Source organism: Linepithema humile, chromosome 5, assembly GCF_040581485.1.
Source record: "Linepithema humile isolate Giens D197 chromosome 5, Lhum_UNIL_v1.0, whole genome shotgun sequence".
Taxonomy (NCBI): Eukaryota; Metazoa; Arthropoda; class Insecta; order Hymenoptera; family Formicidae; genus Linepithema; species Linepithema humile.
This window is the reverse complement of record NC_090132.1, coordinates 10,247,128-10,268,524: the sequence shown is the minus strand read 5'-3', so window position 1 is coordinate 10,268,524 and position 21,397 is coordinate 10,247,128. Positions and strand designations below refer to the sequence as shown.

At 30.2% G+C, this 21,397-nt stretch overlaps 2 protein-coding genes and 1 long non-coding RNA gene across 3 annotated transcripts in view; 2 read left to right on the top strand and 1 right to left on the bottom strand.

Annotated features, from left to right (window-relative positions):
• The window catches only part of LOC105673042 (uncharacterized), a 143,909-nt gene that overhangs the window by 56,376 nt on the left and 66,136 nt on the right, over window positions 1–21,397 (bottom strand). The gene's annotated exons all lie outside the window — the stretch shown is intronic.
• Window positions 4,968–8,319, top strand: LOC105673015 (odorant receptor 9a-like). Its single transcript, XM_012368341.2, has 7 exons — window positions 4,968–5,107; window positions 6,079–6,348; window positions 6,596–7,076; window positions 7,288–7,387; window positions 7,657–7,779; window positions 7,836–7,991; window positions 8,127–8,319. The coding sequence occupies exons 1-7, from the start codon at window positions 5,092–5,094 to the stop codon at window positions 8,178–8,180; spliced, it is 1,200 nt and encodes a 399-aa protein (XP_012223764.2). The 5' UTR covers window positions 4,968–5,091; the 3' UTR covers window positions 8,181–8,319.
• On the top strand, window positions 15,871–17,766 carry LOC136999884 (uncharacterized). The gene is made up of 3 exons (XR_010890158.1): window positions 15,871–16,284; window positions 16,495–16,737; window positions 17,062–17,766. It is a non-coding gene; the product is annotated as an uncharacterized lncRNA (long non-coding RNA).

Below are 21,397 nucleotides of genomic sequence, written 5' to 3'. Positions count from 1 at the left end.
AATAAAGAAATCTGCTTTCAAACTTTATTACCAAAGTTTGCAAAAATCATACGCTGCAGCAAATAAACTATAAACGTTTCATAGAACTTCAAATTCGACGAAAGTTTCACGAAAGTCGCATTAAACTGTGTACGGTAGCAAAAAAATATTCGCTTTGGACGCAAAGTGAAAACAAGTGATGTTTTTCAATGGCGAAGTTAGGTATAATTCGCTAAAAAAAACAGTTCCATTGTCGCATAAATCGTTCTTTCTTCTACTAGAGTAAACAGAAAAAAATAACTGAAAATATGATATTATAATTAAGTTAATAATACAAACTGTTTTAAAAAACTTTGCTTTCAACCATAATATTTTTTCTTAAAATTCGGAATTGTTAGATATAAATTACGCTTTTGCCCTGAGTCGCCTATGTTTGAGGATATTAGGCGTGTGGCCGAATCCAAATACACCTCACAATCAGAGCAATATTCGTCGGCCAAATCTAAGATTTGTCATTGTGGCGTGAATTTTGAGTTTTTACGTGCTCGCACCACAATTAAGAAACATGATTCGAGCTTGGGGTAACATTATGGGCATAATGGAATGCCTCGTCTCCGTGAACTTTACCATAATGGCACTATGCAACTTGATCGCTACCTGGTATCATGGTATAGGTAAGTTGTTTAAAGCAATAGAAATATGGAATATATTTGTGTGCAATTTTTATATATATTAATATATTTACACATTTATTGTAAATAAAACAAATGTGAGACGTCTAAATGCCTGAAATTATGTGTAAACAATTATTTAAGATAATATTTATACATAAAGATAATTTATTTTTTAAATACATATTTGCAGCAAACAAACTTTACTAATGTATTACATTTAATTTTGAAGCACTTAGATGGCATCAGTCATAAATGATTGGGTAACTTGGACGAGCGACTGGGAACGAAATACAATGTTAAAGATTGCAAAACGCGAAAGAAGTTTATCTTTTAGATGCTACGTGTTCTACGTGTCCTCAGCTGTGTTTTATGTATGATTCAATTTTTTGAAGTTTCGACGAAGCATGCATCAAACTCAACGGATTCTCGCCTATCAGTCCGTCTATCCTTACAACACCCAGAAGAATCCAAACTATGAAATTACTTTTCTTCTTCAAGTTTCTGGTGGCGTATATTCAAGTCTAATTAACTGTACTGTCGACAGTTTCATTACGATATTATTGCTGCACGTGTGTGCTCAACTGAAAAATTTACGGATAACACTTAATAACAAAGTTGACGAACTAACCAACAAAACTATATCAACTTTGAGATTTAAAAAAGTCCTAACTGCAATTGTTATACGACACGAGCATCGTATGAAGTATGTACAAAAAAATACAATACATCTTCAATCGGCATAAAGACTGAAGTTATTAGTTTTAAATATAAATAACAAAAAATTTAATAATAATTAATTTTAAATACTGAAAATTAGGCTTCAAAATTAATTATTAGGTGTACAAATTAGTTCGGTCCGTTTGTTTGTGTTCAAAAATGCATTTATTTCAAAACAAAATAAATGAACAGATTAATTAAAGTATTGTCCATCGCTGGCTACTACTTTTTCCCATCTCTCAACCAATTTGCGAATTCCATCTCGAAAAAATGACTCGTCTTTGGAGGCGATCCAAGTTTGGAGCCAATTTTCGATTTCTGCGAAAGAAATAAACCGGTGACCTGCCAAATCGTGCTGCATCTTTCGGAACAGCCAGTAATCAGAAGGAGCAATGTCCAGAGAATACAGCGGGTGCGGTAAAACATCCCATTTGAGCGTTTTCAAATATTTTTTTACGACTTTTGTGACATGAGGCCGAGCGTTGTCATGAAGAAAAATAACTTTATCATGTCTTTGCTCGTATTCCGGCCGTTTTTCTCGCAATTCACGGCTCAAACGAACCAATTGAAGCCGATACCGATCGCCCGTAATGGAATCGCCAGGTTTCAGCAGCTCATAGTAAACAACACCCTTTTGATCCCACCAGATACAGAGCATGATCTTCGAACCATGAATGTTCGGCTTTGGTGTTGATGTTGAGGTCGATGGCAACGATTGACCGGGCTTAGCGTAGTATTTTTTCCTCTTGGGGTTGTCGTAGAATATCCACTTTTCATCTCCAGTCACAATCCGATGCAAAAAACCTTTTCTTTGTTGCCTTTAAATCAGCAGCTCGCAAGTGAAAAATCGCCTTTCAACGTCTCTCGGTTTGAGTTTATAAGGCACCCAATTTCCTTGTTTTTGTATCATTCCCATGGCTCTCAATCGTACAGAAACGGCTTGTTGAGTTACTCCCAATGATCCTGCAAGCTCCTCTTGCGTTTGACTCTGATCTTCTTCGAGTAATGCCTCTAATTCTTTGTCTTCGAATTTTTTTGGCTGTCCAAAGCGAGGCTTGTCTTCAACGCTGAAATCTCCATCCTTGAAACGTCGAAACCATCCCCTACATGATTTATCAGTTGCAGCAGTGTCACCATAAACTTCGACAAGCATTCGATGGGCTTCAGCTGCACTTTTCTTCCAATTAAAGCAGAAAATTAAAACCTCCCGCAAATGCTGCTTGGTTAGCACAAAATTCGACATTTCGAACACAGTAAAAATCAAGGTTTTTGTATGTAACTCAAAGCGATATAAACTGAATATTATTAGCAGATGTCTAACCTCTCTGAAACCGCCAAAATCAGCTGTCACTATGAACCATTCACAACAGTTAGAGTTATTTTTTGGAAAACGGACCGAACTAATTTGTACACCTAATAATTTTTTGAAGATTTCACAATTAAAATTTTAATAAAACAGATGTATAACGAATGTAACGTAACCTATAACAAAAATATATAAATAATATATAAATTTTAAAGAACTGCGAAGACAGTTATCGACTGCTATAGCGGAGTGTTATTTTTACAAATGCTGGCCATCACTCTCCTGCTGTGTTTTGAAAGTTTTCAGATGTACACGGTAAGTGTTACAGTAAAATAACTTGTTTTAGAATAGAAAAATTGAACATACTGGACTGATTAGAAATTCCATCGAATATAACAATAAAATTTATTGCGAAAATGCGAAGGAACTTTCTAATCAACTCAATATCTTACAATTAGAATTAGTAATGACATTTTTTCATTATAATATTTTAGTACGTTACATTAAAATTTTATGATCAAATTTACTACTATATGCAACGGATATTTGAATTAATTAAAAAAACGTTATTTTAGATAATAACAGACCATGCCTCGAATACGCCTGTTATCAAAATAGTTTTTTTATTTTTTTACGTCGGTTGTGTGTTAACACAATTCTACAATTATTGTTACTCGGGTGAAAAACTTATAACGAAGGTAAAATATTGATGTTCATTAACGAGGAAAAAATGTGGAACAAAATGTTATTTTCAGAGCACTAAAATGGCAGACGGCGTGTATAAATGCAAGTGGTACGATCTGCTATCGGAAAACGCAAGACCTAATGCTCATCGTATATCGATCTAAAATTCCACTTCAATTAACAGCTGGAAAATTTGGAGTCTTTTCAATGCAGATGTTTGGAATAGTAAGATATCTATATAGAGAACAATATTACTATAATTATTGTGAACAAATCGATTTCTGTAATTGTGAGAATGTGTATGTGTTCGTGTGGAAAACTAAATTAAATGTTTAATTTTTACTTTTTTAGACACTAAAGACATCGATAGCATATTTATCTACATTGCTTACAATAAAAGACTAGAAATGAAATAATTTTGGAATCAGAACAGGATTCTGCATAATTGATTACTATTCGTTTTCAGATAATTATATAACAAAGTTTACATATGCGCCATATTTGAATAATACAATTTTTACTACACAAATATACATTTCTGTGTAGCAAAGCAAGCTATTTATTAGTTTCTGTTTGATAATGTCATGAAAAGTTTTTTGGAAAAGTAACGAGTAAAAATGAAAGAAAATTATCTCGTCGGTCGTTGCGCTGACAACATTCGTACAGAATCGATGATTTGATCTATACATTCGCGTTTTCGTCTTTTTTGCGGAAATAATTTGCCTCCTAAAAGAGATGTCCGTAACATTCTTTAACTCGAAAATGGCACTGTAGTTAAATTAATGACGTTTGCACGCACTTACAGAATCCAGTCTGACGCAATGGTTCAGATGTTAAATCACTTCGAAAAGGATAAAAACTATAGAACTATGAAATTTTATTTCGGTTGCTAGTTGTACACATCCAAAATATACTACTGTTTTAGCTGCGTTAGCAGATAAATATTAGCAATGTTTTTTTTTTATATGTAGTGATGCAATGATAATTTTATTTAATACGTACTTATATTTGTACTTTGAACGATTCAGTATCGTATTTTGCAGAAAGAATATAAGTTTGGCATTAGATAAAAGTTGTTTTAACTTTCCGTCTGTATTGTTTCCATCTTGTTTTCTAATACCTCCTTGATGTATTCAGTTTTCATATTATTTTATATTATTTACCTGCATAATCTTCACATTCTTTTCGAATAACTTGCTCCACATAAAAAATATAATATATTGTAATTCGACGCTGAAAATAAGAAAGAAGATGACAATATTACACGTGAGTTTTCCTGATATAACACTAAAATCATATCACATTAGCTTTGGAAATGTAATTATTTTTGTCTTTTTGTAGACATACGATATTATGTTTGTAAGTAAAAAAATTAATTTTTTCACAATATATCTACAATCTTTGAATATAATTTCGTTTCGTTTCATTGCCATCTTTTTACAACTTTCCAGGAACCACTAAACTGAGAAGTCACTGTTAACTAAATATTCTCATCGAACAAAAGGTTTGCTTATGGCAGAAAGGCAGCTGTTGTATTCACTTCGTAATTTAGCCTAAGATAATTACATCTTTAGTCACATCGCTATCGATTCTTGACCAAAAAAGTGTAAAGAAGAACTAACAGATGGTAGAGCGGTAAACCCTTCGTGTACGGAGCAAGCGCAAATACGACGGATTGCTATAATCGCCAAGAAACGATTCAGTCAAACAGTTTCCATCCCAAAAACTTCAATGAATGTGAACAAAGGTAGAATATATAAATATATATATATATATATATATATATATCGGAAAATTATCAAAAAAATGTACACCGTGGTATTCTAATAATTAGATTATGTGAAATTTGTGATATACAAAAAAGTGTTAAAATCAATTTTTCAATTACATAAGTGCGTCAGTTAAAAGTTTTTCTTGCAGTTTGAATATTGTGATACATCAATAAAATAATAATTAATTGCAGCTAAATTATTAATTGCAAGATAGCAAGAAAATACAATAATAAGAGATCATAAAATTGCGAAATAATTTGCTTTACGAGGCGTCATTTTTGACATAAAGAATTAAATTGTGTCCTCACATAAAGAATTAAATTGTGTCCTTATTTTAATTTCATAATAGTTGCGCTGTTTTACATTATGTTACACTTTACGCATTTTCTTAAAGTTAAAAATATTTGATAAAATACCTGTGTATTGTTCATTATATGTAAAATGTTATTCAATCATTCAGTAATATATTAATCATCAAAGAACAAGTGATGCATTATATAATAACGATTGCATAACACAAAACTGTTTATTGGATAAAAAAGTTTGCTTTCATTAATTGCCAAAGTTCGCAACAACCATATTTTGCTACAAGCAAACTATAGATGTTTCATCAAAAAAACTTCATATTCGACGAAAGTTTCTACGAAAGTCGCATTAAGCTATGTACGGTAACAAAAAATATTCGCTTTCGACGTATAAAGTGAAAACAACTGGTAATGTTTTTCAATGGCAAACTTGAGTATAGTATACTAAAAATAAAGCAGTTCCGTTGGTGCAAAATCGTTCTTTGTCTTCATCTAACGCAAACAGATTTCTTCAAAACTACAAACACCAAAACCCTAAAAAATAATTAAAGTGACATTTTAATTAATGCAAATTAATTATAGAAATTGTTTTAATAAATCTTGCTTTTAACAATATTTTTTGTTCAATTTGACTTTCTTAGATATGAATTATGCGTTTGCTCTGAGTCGCAAATGTTTATGGCTAATAGGTGTGTGGCCCGATCCACAAATCTCTTTGAGTGATTTTCGTCGACGAAATATACGAGTCGTATTTGTGGCATGTTGTTTGAGCTTCTACTTGATATTACCACAAGTGAGAAATATGATTCGGAATTGGGGTAATGTCCCTCGCATGGTGGAACAGTTTCTTTCTGTGAATTATGGTTTAATGGCACTATTCAAGTTGATCACTACTTTCTATTATGGTGAAAGTAAGTTGCTATTTGAAATTATAAACATATAAAATATATTTATGTATTTAAATTAAAATATTTTCATATTTACATTTAAATAAAATAAATGTTAAGATTTTTAAGTGTCTGAAACTATATGTGTGCAATATATTATTCAACAATATTTTTATATGAGAATAATTTCTTTTCTAAATATTTGTAATAAATATTTGTAAACTAATATTTAAATATTTGTAAACTAATACATTATATTCTAATTTGGAAGCACTTCGAACACTGATGACATCGGTCATGAATGATTGGCTAACTTCGAAAAGCGACTGGGAACGAAGTACAATGTTAAAGATTGCGAAACGCGGAAGAAGTTTATCTTTAAAATGTTACTTTCTTTTAACATGCGGAATTTTGTCTCACGTAACGATCTGTTTTATAAAGTTTCGACGAAGCATGCATCAACCTCATCGGATCCTCGTCTATCAATTCAATTATCCTTACAACAGTCAAAAGAGTCCGAACTACGAAATTACCTTTTTCATACAACTTTGTGGTAGCATATTCGCGGCTCTAACTAACTGTACTGTCGACAGCTTCGTTTCGATATTCTTGCTACACGTGTGCGCACAACTGATAAATCTACGGGTAGCGCTTAATAACACAATTGACGAATTAGCCAATAGAACCATGTCCACTTCGAGATTTAAAGAAGGTTTAGCTACGATTGTTTTACGACACGAACATCTCATTAAGTACGTATATGTATATATTTAAGTATCTAAAACAAATTACTGGAAATATTCAAAAATTAATTTCAGTATCTGTTTCATATATACGAGAACAAATATGTACAATATTATCTAAGCACAAATTTTTCTTAATAAAAACGCTTAAAGATTTGCACGTCATAATTTTGATAAAATAGATATTGCGTAACAATTAAATAATACATAAATTTTTAAGAAATGCCAAGACAATTAACGACTGCTATAGCAAAGTGTTATTTCAACAAATGCTAGCCACTACTTTTCAGCTGTGTTTTCAGAGTTTTCAGATTTACACGGTAAGTATAACGATAAAATAACTTGTTTGTTCTTATTTTATAGTAGAAGAATTGAACGTATTGGACTGATCAGAAAATTCCATCGGATATAACAATAAATTGTTTCAAAAATGCGAAGAAACTTTCTGATTAACCCAATATCTTAGAAATTGTAATGACGTTTTTCCATTGTAACATTTTAGTTGTAACATTGCACTAAAATTTTATGATAAAATTCACTATTATATGCAACGGAAATATTTGAATTAATTAAGAAACGTTACTTTTAGATAATAACAGACCATACTTCAAAGATACCTATTATCAAAATGGCTTTTCTATTTTTTTATACCGGCATTGTGTTAACACCCTTCTACATTTATTGTTATACGGCTGAAAAACTTTTTACAGAGGTAAAATATTTATGTACATTAACGAGGAAAATGTGGAACAAAAATGTTATTTTCAGAGCATCAATATGGCGTACGGCGTGTATCAATGCAATTGGTACGATTTGCCATCGAAAAACGCAAAGGATTTAATGATTATCGTACATCGATCTAGAATTCCGCTTAAATTAACAGCTGAAAGTTTTGGAGTTTTTTCAATGGAGTTGTTTGGAAATGTAAAAGATATCTATTTAAAAAATAATATGTTTTAACTATTATGTTGTAATAATTATCAATTTATTTAATTTTGATTGTGTGCAAATGTGCTCGTGTGGAAAACTAAATTTTATTTTTAATTTTTACTTTTTCAGACAATAAAGACATCGATGGGATATTTATCTGCATTGCTTGCAATGAAAGACTAACGAGGAAATAAAATGGGGAGTAGTACAAAATTCCACATAAACGACTAGTATTTGTTTTCGAATAATTAGATAAATAGGTTTACATACGCTGTTTGTAATATAATTTTTATTAATCAAATATACATTTCTGCGTAGCTAAGCAAGTTATTTATTACTTTCTATTTGTTAGTATTATGAAGGAATTTTTCAAGAAAAAAATGAGTAAAAGTTAACAACAAATATCTCATCAGTCATTACGCCATCGACATCTGTCAAGCATCGACCAACGCTGATCGAACAATAAAATATATAGACATTCATATACTTGTGTAAATCGTTAATACACAACAAAATTGACATCTACAAACGTTTTACATATCTAACACGTCAGTCAAATGCTGCCGAAAAAAGTTTATTAAATAAATAATTTACTAAACAGTTTGCAAAATATACAGGTATGTTGCGTATGGTTTAAAACCAATAAAATAATTATAGTATAGTACGTTAAAAATTATAACAATAAATTATTATGATATTGCAGCAACTTTCTCTATTGAATTGATAGTGAATTGCAATTGGTGTAGCAAAATAAAAAGAAAATTTTTCATAATTGCACATCCATAAGTTATATGTGAGTAAAATAAATACATTTATTACTATAGAATAAAATAATTTACTTTCTAAATAATAAATACCTAAATGATTAATTAACTCAGCGCTCGGAATTAGGAGTTTTGGAGTTTTTTCAATGGAGTTGTTTGGAAATGTAAGATATCTATTTAAGGAGGATCTCAGGAACGTTTTATATTAGAAATAGGCTGGGTTGTTTAGACATCTCTCAGGAAATCGTAACATTTCCTTCGCTACATATATAATGTTTATTTTCATTAATACATAATATATATATATTTAATTATTAATGAAAATAAACATTATTTATGTAACGAAGAAAATGTTACGATTTCCTGAGAGATGCCTCAACAACCCAGCCTATTTCTTATATCAAACGCTCCTGAACCAAAGCTATCGGCGGCTCGACCGCCAGCGGTCGAGCGGTAGTGGGGGAACAAGAAGCATCGTCTTGGGAATCGGCCCGAAATGTGCAACTAATTTCGAGCGCTGAATTAACTGAATGGTGCTCTGCCGATCACGTAAGCCTGCGCCTCTTTGTCAGTCGTCGCAGTCCTTCAAAGCTCTCGTTTGTGTTGCAAATATAAAAATCGCGCAATATTTTGAATAGTACTGCCAATGCAAACTGTCACTTCACAAAGATATAACACGAATATCATCGCACAAATACGTTCGACACTGTAAGATTCGTAGCAATGAAAAGAAGGAAAATCGAAAATGCGAATAATTAATTTTTGAGCTCGTCGCTGCGATATACTATGTTTGTACTGTGTACTTTAACACGTTTCTGTTTTTTTCACAATAAATACAATGTAACTGCGCTTTGCAATATTTAGAGCTTTGAACAATTTCGATTTATAATATACAAATGTAATAATTAATATATATATATATATATATATATATATATATATATATATATAATTTAAAAATATAAATAAAAATTAAAAATAATAATTAATTACAATTAATATTAGGTTATTGCTCTTCTTATATTAAAATAAAGAGAGTCGAGTCCCACTCACTGCCGTGGACACATGTCACATTTTTAATTTTCTCTTTACAAAATTTTGACGGACCGTTCAAGATAGATGGTCCGTGGCTTCACACATGTATAATAAAACTAACTACAAATAATGTACGAATCGTAGTATCAGAGGATGCGTTTCCTAAATCAAAAACTACGTTTGGAGAGCGTTTATATATTAATGAACAACTATTTCTTAACAACGCTTCTCTACTTATGTACTAAAAATTTTTTTGTTGTCAATTTTACACTGAGGATGACCACATCCCTTGGCCGAAACGTATGTAATAATTTGTAATAAAAAATGAATTTTTGAGCAACTCGATCCGGCTCTTGCTCTATTTGCTTTATTTTAACACGAATAATAATTAATATAAGTAAAAATCAAAATTGAGAATGACTACAAATAAAATATCCGCGTCATTAAATGCGGGAACTCAATTAACAGCGCGAACTATTATTCGATATATAATAAATGTTTATCGTGATGTGGAATGATACGGAATAGAGCTGCGTGACAGGAATTCTCATTATCAGGAGAGAGGATGCAAAGTGAGAGAGAAACGCGTCCATGCGTAACGATTCTGTCCGCACGAATGCTGCCGTGCGTATGATAAAAGGTTACAGGACAATAACAAGGATTCGCGGGCAATAACGCGCATGGTTATACAAAAAAAAAAAAAAATACTAAACACCGCGAGGAGACTTGATAACTTGGTAACTCACTACACTGACGTGTGGTCTGTGTACGTGTCATCGGATAGTCATCGCTTGTTTCCTCAACTGACATTTCGTCACAAGGCTGCAATATAATGTACGAGACGACATAGGCGTATACAAAGTGTCAAATAAATATAAAATAAATATTATAATTAATGAAAAATATACATATAATACTATATATCACTGAAGAAAAATGTCATATACTTTTCTTATTTTTATCCTTATGTAGTAAATACAAAATAACTAATTAATCAATTAATTAATATATTCCTATACACATATATATGTATGTATTGAATAATTAATTAACTTATTTATTTATTTTGTATTAATTACATAAGAATAAAAATAGGGAAAACATATAACATTTTTTTCCAATTAGATATATAGTATTATACGTATGTCCAACGGTCGTTTTCAAGACATTATAAGATATATATTGTTTCCAGTTTCCAAGCCTTTTGTCGGTTTCCAGGACCGACCCGGAAAGCAAATATGTCTAACGGCAGTTTCCAGATCCGTCTTGGAAAAAATTTATGTATATACATTTGGATGTACGTATATATTTTCTGCAACTCATATGTATAAGTCCAACAGCATTTTCCAGGACAGTATTGTAAGTGCGTATACAACTGCGTATACAACCATATATACAGAGTGTTTTATAATGTCCGTGCCAACGTTCGTGTGCGAATAGAGTGCGGTAAACTGAATAGAAAAGTCCTTTACCGTTTTGCAATTTTCGCAATAGTAATTGAGATATTAATTAAAAGGGATTGACGAATAATCGCGCGTTGATCGCGGCTAGATCGTAGGCTGTACGCTCTAGGCGTGACAGCAATGAGAATCGCATGGCAACGAAAAATAACAACGCATATCACTCCTGCTCTCGCTACGTGTTATTTTTCGTTGCCATACGATCCTCGTTGTTGTCACGTTTAGAGTGTACAACCCACGATCTAGCTACGCGCACCTCAATATTGAGGTTTCAACCATCACATTATATGGTTCTAAGTTTTTTCTCCTACCTCGTTCCATCTTGTGTGGACGAGCTTTCTACTATGTTTAACACAATTTAACGTGGTTTTAACTACTCTTCAGTTTATTATGTCAATTTTACTTCGTTTTTTTGTATTTAATTTTTGCGTTGCGTATTTATTGTATTTTGTAATAACATTGATAAAGGCCTGATGACAGGCTGAAACGTTTGTTCTTTAATGTATAGTTCAATGGTTATAAATTAATACACGATAACCTTCGCACGAATATCTGGCTGTTGGCTCTTTACGCTCCTATCAAATTTATTGATTTTAACAATCATCAGAGCCTGATACATCTATAATTTTTAATATTTCTGTTCTATGTATACTAAATTAGTTCTAACAATATTTATCATTTCCAGTCAATTTCATTTTGTGTTTTACAAGATTTTTTGTTTAGTTTGTGTTTATAATCTTTTTTCTATGGATAAATAAAATTCAATAATATACCTAAAATATGATATGAACATTTTCTTACACTTAATTCTCTGCCCACATTGTGATGTGGATAATTTTGTTGTCAACCATAGCGTTAATTACACAGAAGGCGACTTATGCTATATTTTTTTAAATATAAAATTGACTGAGAATTATAAATATCGTTGAAACTAATCTAGGATACTCAGAACAGAAATATTAAACTTTGAGCTATTCAATTTTATTTATTTTAGACAAATCATCCACTAAAGTCTCGAATCATGTATGAATAATAACTTGCAAAATAAAAAATTTTCAAAGGTGTAGTAGATACTTACTAAGCCATTCACATTCACCAACATATCACTTATTTCATTTAATACGAATTTCTAACAAATTTGGTCACTCGCACTACACTGCTCTGGATTAATAAGCAGTCTTGAGTGTGCACCAAAGTAACAAAGCAATGTAGTGCGAGTGACCAAATTTGTTAGACCGAATTCATTATTATTACTTTTTTATAACACTTTCTGATCTGAAAGGTTATGTAAAAATGTCAAATCGTAAGCGCGCGCCGTGCGGCTTCTCAGCGCCATCAGCGCATCTAACGTCAGAAATCGGAAACTGGACATTTTAGCTGGACATCCTAGGAAAACGACAATTATTTCAACATTTCGACTTTGGATTATTATAACTTTTTTTCTACAGCACCTACAGTAAAAACAAGCATACTTTTCTTATGTAATTTGGGTATGCGTTATTGATTGAGTCTATTATCAACTCAATCGGCCCAGCCGTTATTGAGATCCGATAATCTCGGCTCGTCTCAACTTTCGGGCTCGCGTAAAGAGACACGGTCGATCTTGCGCTTGCGTTGCGCGCTGCGCGTGAACTTAGCGCGAGACACTACCGTGTATCTTGATTAATATTACTGAAATTGATCCCTGTATAGTACGCCCGTCCTGAACCAATTATCCACAAATGTTATCTTGTGGTAAACCTTGTGGAATATAAAAAGAATTAAAAATTAAAATGTCACAAAATTAAAAATTAAAATTTAAACGTCATAAAATAAGTTATGCAACACGTACCTTAATTTAATGCTATTTATAACATAAATATAAATTTGTAATAAAAAAGAATGTATATACTCCCCAAATATATATATATAACATAAACATATTCTATAAACATTTTATAGAATGTTTATAACAGAGCTCGGAATTAATCGCACATTTCAGATCAATTCCCAAAACGACGTTTCTTGTTTCCTCACTACCGCCCGGCCGCTGGTGACCGAACCACCGATAGCTCTGGCTCAGGAGCGTTTTATATTAGAAATAGGCTGGATTGTTTAGGCATCTTTCAGGAAATCGTAACATTTTCTTCGTTACATAAATAATGTTTATTTTCATTAAAACATAATATATATATTTAATTATTGATAAAAATAAACATTATTTATGTAGTGAAGAAAATGTTACGATTTCCTGAGAGATGCCTAAACAACCCAGTCTATTTCTAATATAAAACGCTCCTGAGCCAGAGCTATCGGCGGCTCGGTCGCCAGTGGCTGGGCAGTAGTGGGGAAAACAGAAGGCGTCGTCTCGGTAATTGGCCCGAAATGTGCAATTAATTCCGAGGTCTGGTTTATATGTAGAATGCTTGTGTTATATGGGTATGCATTCTGAACATTAATCATCTATATACATCTTCAGTACATTTATGTAAACAATATGTTCTTACTGCTGATTTTAACATATTCTGGGCAGGTTTATAGAATATTCTTTATAAACAAAAATATTTACCTACCGCCTACATGTACTCATATACACCACTGGATTCATTGGTGCTGCACCGCGCATGCGTGAGAAATGTCCTTTATAAGGATGCTCGAGATGTATTCTTTATTTGTTAACGATCAGTTTTTGAAACGCTCATCTCAACACGGATGAGAAAGACGCATACTTACGGAGCGAATTGTATCTAAACTTCTATAATTTTGAGAGGAGGCAATAATTACAAAGTTCTTTCATCCCAGAATTTGTAAAACTAATCCGCAAAGTTAAAGAAAGGGTAAGTACACATAAGAAATTTGCATTTACGTTTTTTTTTGCAAGTTTACTTTTTTAGTCAATATATGTGTATCATAATTTATTAAGAGAAAGCGCGCATAATAGATTGACATTGATTATTTGTTTGTTCGACTAGCATTCGATTATTTATTTGTTTAAATTTTAATGCAACGGTAGACTAGTAATTTCAACTATGTTTATTGTAAATGACAACACAATTAATTTTCTATTTTTTATTAGTAGCGGCGTTATCATTTACTGTCATAATTTATATATTTTAGTATTCTATAAAGAGTATTTTATTAAATATGCATTTTATTTATGAAAATTATGTTAAACACGAAAACAAAAAGTTAATATTTTATAAAAATAAAAAATAAGCTTTTAAATTATTTTACTTTTTTAATTTTATAAGTTTAAAATAAAAATGTAAATAAAAAATTTTTTAATTTATCGCATATAGCAGACATTAAAGATATGTGAATGTAAAACAAATACATTTTATACTTACACTTCAAATTTTTTTTTATCAGATTTTACTTGAACAATTACTACCATGGCAGGTTCCCTACAGTATTTAATCAACAATTACACTGAAGTTTTGGTAAACATTAAAGGTAAGTCCATGTTTATTATTTTTTACCGTTTTAATATTACTTTGGAATATTTTTAATAATTATATTTTCTGCAATTTATTTAACATTGTTATGCATTTAACGATCTGAATTAGAATTTTATTTCTTATTGTAACTGAATTAGAATTACAATCGTATATTTATAAATAATACATGTGAATAAAGTTAATTATAAATATATGTATTGCTGATTTCATCATAAATGTAATAATTTTGAAATTGATATGTTTTACAATTGATGTATTTAGCGCTCGGCATCAATTCTATGAAATATAGAAATTACAAGAAGGATGTAATATTTGTGTCAGCACTTGTGTACGGGTAGAACGCGGTATTCGATTATTTTCTTTTGATGGATGTAATAATGTCTATCGTTTATTTTCGTCACAAAGAAAATATCTACGAACGGCAGTAAAGCACTTTTTTTTTTAATTTTTACAATAATTATTTCCTTACCAAACTATAAGCAGTGATTCAAGTTCGAGCAGGCTAGCACCGCACGGTGCTGCACGCTGCTCGGTGCTGCACACAAGTGAGTACCGATTACGTCACGCGTCCGTGTGCGCTTGGAATGCATCACTGGCTATAAGAATTTTAATTCTAGAAATAAATTATAGTTTATAAAATATAGCTATAGCCTGCTATTAATTAGATCAGTGCTCGGAATTAGTTTAGTTTTTCAAGCGATTCTCGAAGTTGACGCCTCCTTTCTTCTAACATTGAATTGAATTTAAAAATTGTTTAGTTAATAAACGTATTTTACGAATTTTCGTAAAAAATAAAGGAATTATATTTCGTTTTCCAATACAGATCCGATGGTAGATACGTGGCCTTTAATGGGATCTCCAAACCCTATATTGTGCATCGTCGCCGCATATTTAATATTCGCATTAAAAGTTGGACCAAAAATAATGAAAAAAATGCCAGCCTACCAACTAAATACAGCTATGATTTTGTACAATGGATTTCAAGTACTCTTCAGTATCTGGCTAACATCTTTGGTAAGTATAATATTGTGGTTCTGCTTAAAATAAAACTGAATGCAAAGGAATCAACTAGAATAATTTGATGTGTAGTAAAAAAATTCATTGATTTCAGTTCTTATATGTTAATATTCGATTATTTTCTTTTCACGGATGTAATGATGTTCACCGTTTACCTTCGTCACAAAGAAAATACATACAAACAGCGGTAAAGCACTTTTTTTTAACTTTTACAATAATTATTTACGATAAATTTGTAACGTTGTGTATCATACTCTCACCGGCACAAAATTCGATCCATATGCTTAAATTCATTTGATCTAATTAGGAGATATTTTTTTGTTTAGCGTAATTTTTTTGGCCAAATTGATCATGATCATTTGGATATTAAACAATGTTAAGTTTATTTCTGTTCACATGATAACCAAGCAGATTATATATGTTTCTTAAAGAAATAATTTTGCTAAAAATAGATCGAAATTTAATTTGTCGGTGATTTATAAATCGAATTTTATGTCAATATATTTTGAATGTCCAGCTGTCACAAAGTGCATGGTGGTATTTCCTTGCAAAAATTACCGAGTTTCTAGATACGGTAAGCAAATGTATGCATATTATATGCAAAAATACATATGTATTTACATATATACACAATAAAATTAATGCAGATGAATTAATCATTATGGCAGTCAATAAAATAGTTATTCTTATGTAAAGTAATATAAATGAATTTTAGTAAAGTAAGAAAAAAAATCTATTAAAAGATATAACTACTAATGTTTATTCCTTTCTCTACTTTTTGAAGGTATTTGTGGTGTTGAGAAAGAAACAATATCAACTGACTTTCCTTCACGTTTATCACCACACAGTAACGGTCCTTGTTTCGTGATGCTTCTTGAATTTGCTTCCTGGTGAACAAGGTGCCCTAATAGGTTTTTTGAATTCCGTCGTTCACATTTTTATGTACAGTTATTTTTTCATCGCAGCGCTTGGCTCCAAATACAAAAAGTACATCTGGTGGAAGAAATATATGACCTGTATTCAGCTGGTAATTATCAAGCATTATATTGCCAAAATAATTTATATAGATTATTAAAATCTTATTTCTGTCAATTGACATTGAATTAATTCTTGTCAATTTTTTTCAATACGCGATTACATTTCTATAACTTAATTGAATTTAATGTCGACATTGCTTTTAAATGTTTTATTTTATTATTCTCAGCTATTCTTTTCAATTAGTGTACTTAATATATTTTTATAATATTTGTTTATTTAATAAAAAAAGATTGGAAGAAATGACAATTATACATAGATTTATTCTAATATAATGATTCAGATGTAATAATTAAAATTCTTTATCAAATTTCAGTCGCACTTTGGAATGCTATTATGCTATCTAATAGCAACGTTGACTCTGGACTGCCGAATGACAAAGGCTCTAACGTATATCTTCCTAATATTCTATGTCACATTTATCTACCTGTTCAGCAATTTCTATCAAAAGACCTATAAGACAAAAACGGCTTGATTTCGCAAAAAAATTAATGTTATTATTAATTTACAAATTAAATTTCAAATTTACAAATTTACAAATTTACAAATTAAATTTCGATCTATTTTTAGCAAAATTATTTCTTTAAGAAACATATATAGTCGAATCTGCTTGGTTATCATGTGAACAGAAATAAACTTAACATTGTTTAATATCCAAATGATCATGATCAATTTGGCCAAAAAAATTACGCTAAACAAAAAAATATCTCCTAATTAGATCAAATGAATTTAAGCATATGGATCGAATTTTGTGCCAGTGAGAGTATGATACACAACGTTACAAATTTATCGTAAATAATTATTGTAAAAGTTAAAAAAAAGTGCTTTACCGCTGTTTGTATGTATTTTCTTTGTGACGAAGGTAAACGGTGAACATCATTACATCCGTGAAAAGAAAATAATCGAATATTAACATATAAGAACTGAAATCAATGAATTTTTTTACTACACATCAAATTATTCTAGTTGATTCCTTTGCATTCAGTTTTATTTTAAGCAGAACCACAATATTATACTTACCAAAGATGTTAGCCAGATACTGAAGAGTACTTGAAATCCATTGTACAAAATCATAGCTGTATTTAGTTGGTAGGCTGGCATTTTTTTCATTATTTTTGGTCCAACTTTTAATGCGAATATTAAATATGCGGCGACGATGCACAATATAGGGTTTGGAGATCCCATTAAAGGCCACGTATCTACCATCGGATCTGTATTGGAAGACGAAATATAATTCCTTTATTTTTTACGAAAATTCGTAAAATACGTTTATTAACTAAACAATTTTTAAATTCAATTCAATGTTAGAAGAAAGGAGGCGTCAACTTCGAGAATCGCTTGAAAAACTAAACTAATTCCGAGCACTGATCTAATTAATAGCAGGCTATAGCTATATTTTATAAACTATAATTTATTTCTAGAATTAAAATTCTTATAGCCAGTGATGCATTATTACAAATAAATTCAATCGAGTTAACGTATAATTGAATTTTTAAATAAGCGAATTTTAAATAAGTAATTTTTAATATTTTTAAACTAGTAAAAAAAAAGAATTAACAAAAGAACACACAACAAGAAGATTGCAGTTTGTCGTGCAGTAGCAGCTTTCAAATGTCATCAATTTTTATGATAAAAATAAACTAACGTAAGAAATCTATGTATAGAAATATCTACAAAATAAACGATACGTTTTTATGCTTTATGCTTTAAAACATGTGTTTACTTGAATTCCTATTTTATTGTAATTACATGTATTTCAAACATTATCGCCGAATTTCTCCTAAAAATTATAACACATATAACACAGTTAACACATATAACGCAGTTGACGTTAGATCGCCTCTGTTTTATTTTTATATATATTTTATTAACACTAGTCCAAAAAGAAATAGGAAACACTTTTTAAACGTTAAAAATCGAACAATTTTCAAGCTAAAATTCGATCAAAAATTATCATAAATAAAAAATTAAAAATGCATTTAGAAACATGAAATTTATCAAATGATCAATAACATAAAGAGTAAAAAGACCCATAGTCGAGTTTCTTTACACAAAAATTTTAATTAAACATTTATTATTACAGTACAAATAGTTTCGGCCATCACGTGTACAGTTCGCAAAGTCTACATAAATAAATCGCGAAAACTACAGAAATAAATTATATGCACGTCTCCATGTAAAATTCAACCGTAAATTCAACTATGTCTATTCACATGAATTTGCATTTGAATTTTACATAAAGACTTGCGTATAATTTATTTATGTACTCCTTCTTTATTTATATGGACTTTTCAAATTGATGGTAGCCGAAACTGTCTCTAATGTTTAATTAAAAATTTTGAGCACTAAAACCCGGTTTCGGCTCTTTTTGCTCTTTACATTATTAACTATTTGATTAATAGACGTAGTTATTTCCGTAATTATCTTGTAATTTATTCTATTAATTAAATAAAATTTTCTCGAAAAATTTTAAACAAGTGTTAAAAAACCACAACATTTTACCTACAAATGTCGTAGTTATAAATTTTCAAAGGATTTTTTTGGACTAATTTACATGATTTTAAAACTAACGTTACATTTTGAAAAAAATGACATTTATCTTTGATTTTAGCGTTATAAATGCTAATATGCAAGTACAAATGTAAATTTAACATCAAAGTCATACATATCAATAAAAAAAATCGTTAGAAAATTTTAAAAACATATTTTGTAGATAAAATATAGTTTTTAGCACTTGTCAAACAATTTCTCAAACAAAATTTTTTCTCTACCTCCAGTGTTAAAATTACGTAATTTAAAAAAACAAACTGTTTTTTTCTTCAGTCTTAGAACTGTAAGAATAAAAAATTTTCAAGAAAGCCGAAAGCATATAAAAGTAGAAATTTCAAGTATCAAAATGCTTTAATCCTTTGTTTACAATGAGTTTCATTAAAATTTAACAGCTTAAAAATTACTAAATTTTATGTACATTTTAAAAAGTGCTTCATATTTTTCGTAGATTCATGTGTTCTTAAAAATATATTTACCGCAAAAGAACTTGGTACCGCGTAAACTTGGAGCAAGACACGATCGTGTTCCTTAAATCAATACTGGGAATCGAAAAAATATTAAAATATTATACATATTAGTTTTGCCAATATAAAATCGAAGTTACATCTATAGCACATTAGTTCTAAGAATATAAAAACTTTTATGTTTCTACAAACGTATAATACCGCGTTCATATAAATAAAATGTTGTACAACATACCTATTGTCTTCACACCAAATTCTGTTTTGTTTCAATGATAAATCTTTCAATGATAAATGTTTCAATGATGAATCTCTTCGCAGTTTTTTCGCAACAGCTAGAAATTAAAGTTAATCACTGTAAATTGAATATTCTATTCAAGGAAGTAATTTGCTTTATGAGTAAAAAGCAGCTGTTGTATTCACTTCGTATTTAATTCAGCCTCAAAAGACTACGTGTTTAGTCACATAACTATCGATTCTTGACCAAAAAGGTTTAGAGAAGTACTGACAGATGGTAGAACGGCAAAACCCTTCGTGTACGGAATAATAAAAAATCACGACGGATTACTATACTCGTGAAGAGATGATTCAGTCAAACAATAATTTTCGCTCCGGGGACTTCAATGAATGTCAACAAAGGTAGAACACATATCGGACAACACATATCGGAAAATTATCCAAAAAATCTACACTGTGGTATTCTAATAATCAGATTGTGTGAAATATCTATGTTATACAAAAAAAGTGTTAAAATCAAGTTTTTGATTACATAAGTGCGTTAATTAAAAATTTGTGTTATATTTTAAATACTGTGATACATCGGTAAAATAATAACAAATTATGGCCAAATTATTACAATAAGATAACGAGAAAACACAAATAATAAAAAAATATTCAAATACGAAATAATTTGGTTTAAGGGGCATGTCATTTTTTACATAAAGATCTAAATTATGTCTTCGTTATTGTCTTCTTATTTAATTAATTTTATAAAAGTTGCTCTGTTTCACTTTATGTTTCATTTTACGTACTTTATTAATGTCAAAAAAATTACTTAAAATCTCTGTGTATTGTTCATCATGTATAATGTTATTCCTTCATTCAGTAATATATTAATCATCAAAAAACAAGTAATATCACATAATAATGATTGCTTAACAAAAAATTATTTATTGAATAAAAAAGGCTGCTTTCAATCGTTTATTACCAAAGTTCGCAAAAATCATACGTTGCAGCAAACAAACTATAGACGTTTCATAGAACTTCATATTCGACGAAAGTTTCACGAAAGTCGCATTAAACTGTGTACGGTAGCAAAAAAATATTTACTTTCGACGTAAAGTGAAAACAAGTGATGTTTTTCAATGGCAAAGTTAGGTATAATTCGCTAAAAAAAACAGTTCCATTGTCGCATAAATCGTTCTTTCATCTAATGGCGTAAACAGAAATCTCTAAAACTATAAACTCCCAAAAAACTAAAAAATAATCGAAAATATGATATTATAATTACGTTAATAATACAAACTGTTTTAAAAAACTTTACTTTTAACCATAATATTTTTCTCAAAATTCGGAATTGTTAGATTTGAATTACGCGTTTGCCCTGAGTCGCCAATCTGTGAGGATATTAGGCGTGTGACC

Bases quoted from the DNA above. Each gene is read 5' to 3' on its own strand.
- LOC105673015 (XM_012368341.2), top strand. The intron at 7,077-7,287 runs GTACGTATATGT...TAAATTTTTAAG, and splicing joins CGACACGAACATCTCATTAA to AAATGCCAAGACAATTAACG. The intron at 7,992-8,126 runs GTAAAAGATATC...TTACTTTTTCAG, and splicing joins CAATGGAGTTGTTTGGAAAT to ACAATAAAGACATCGATGGG.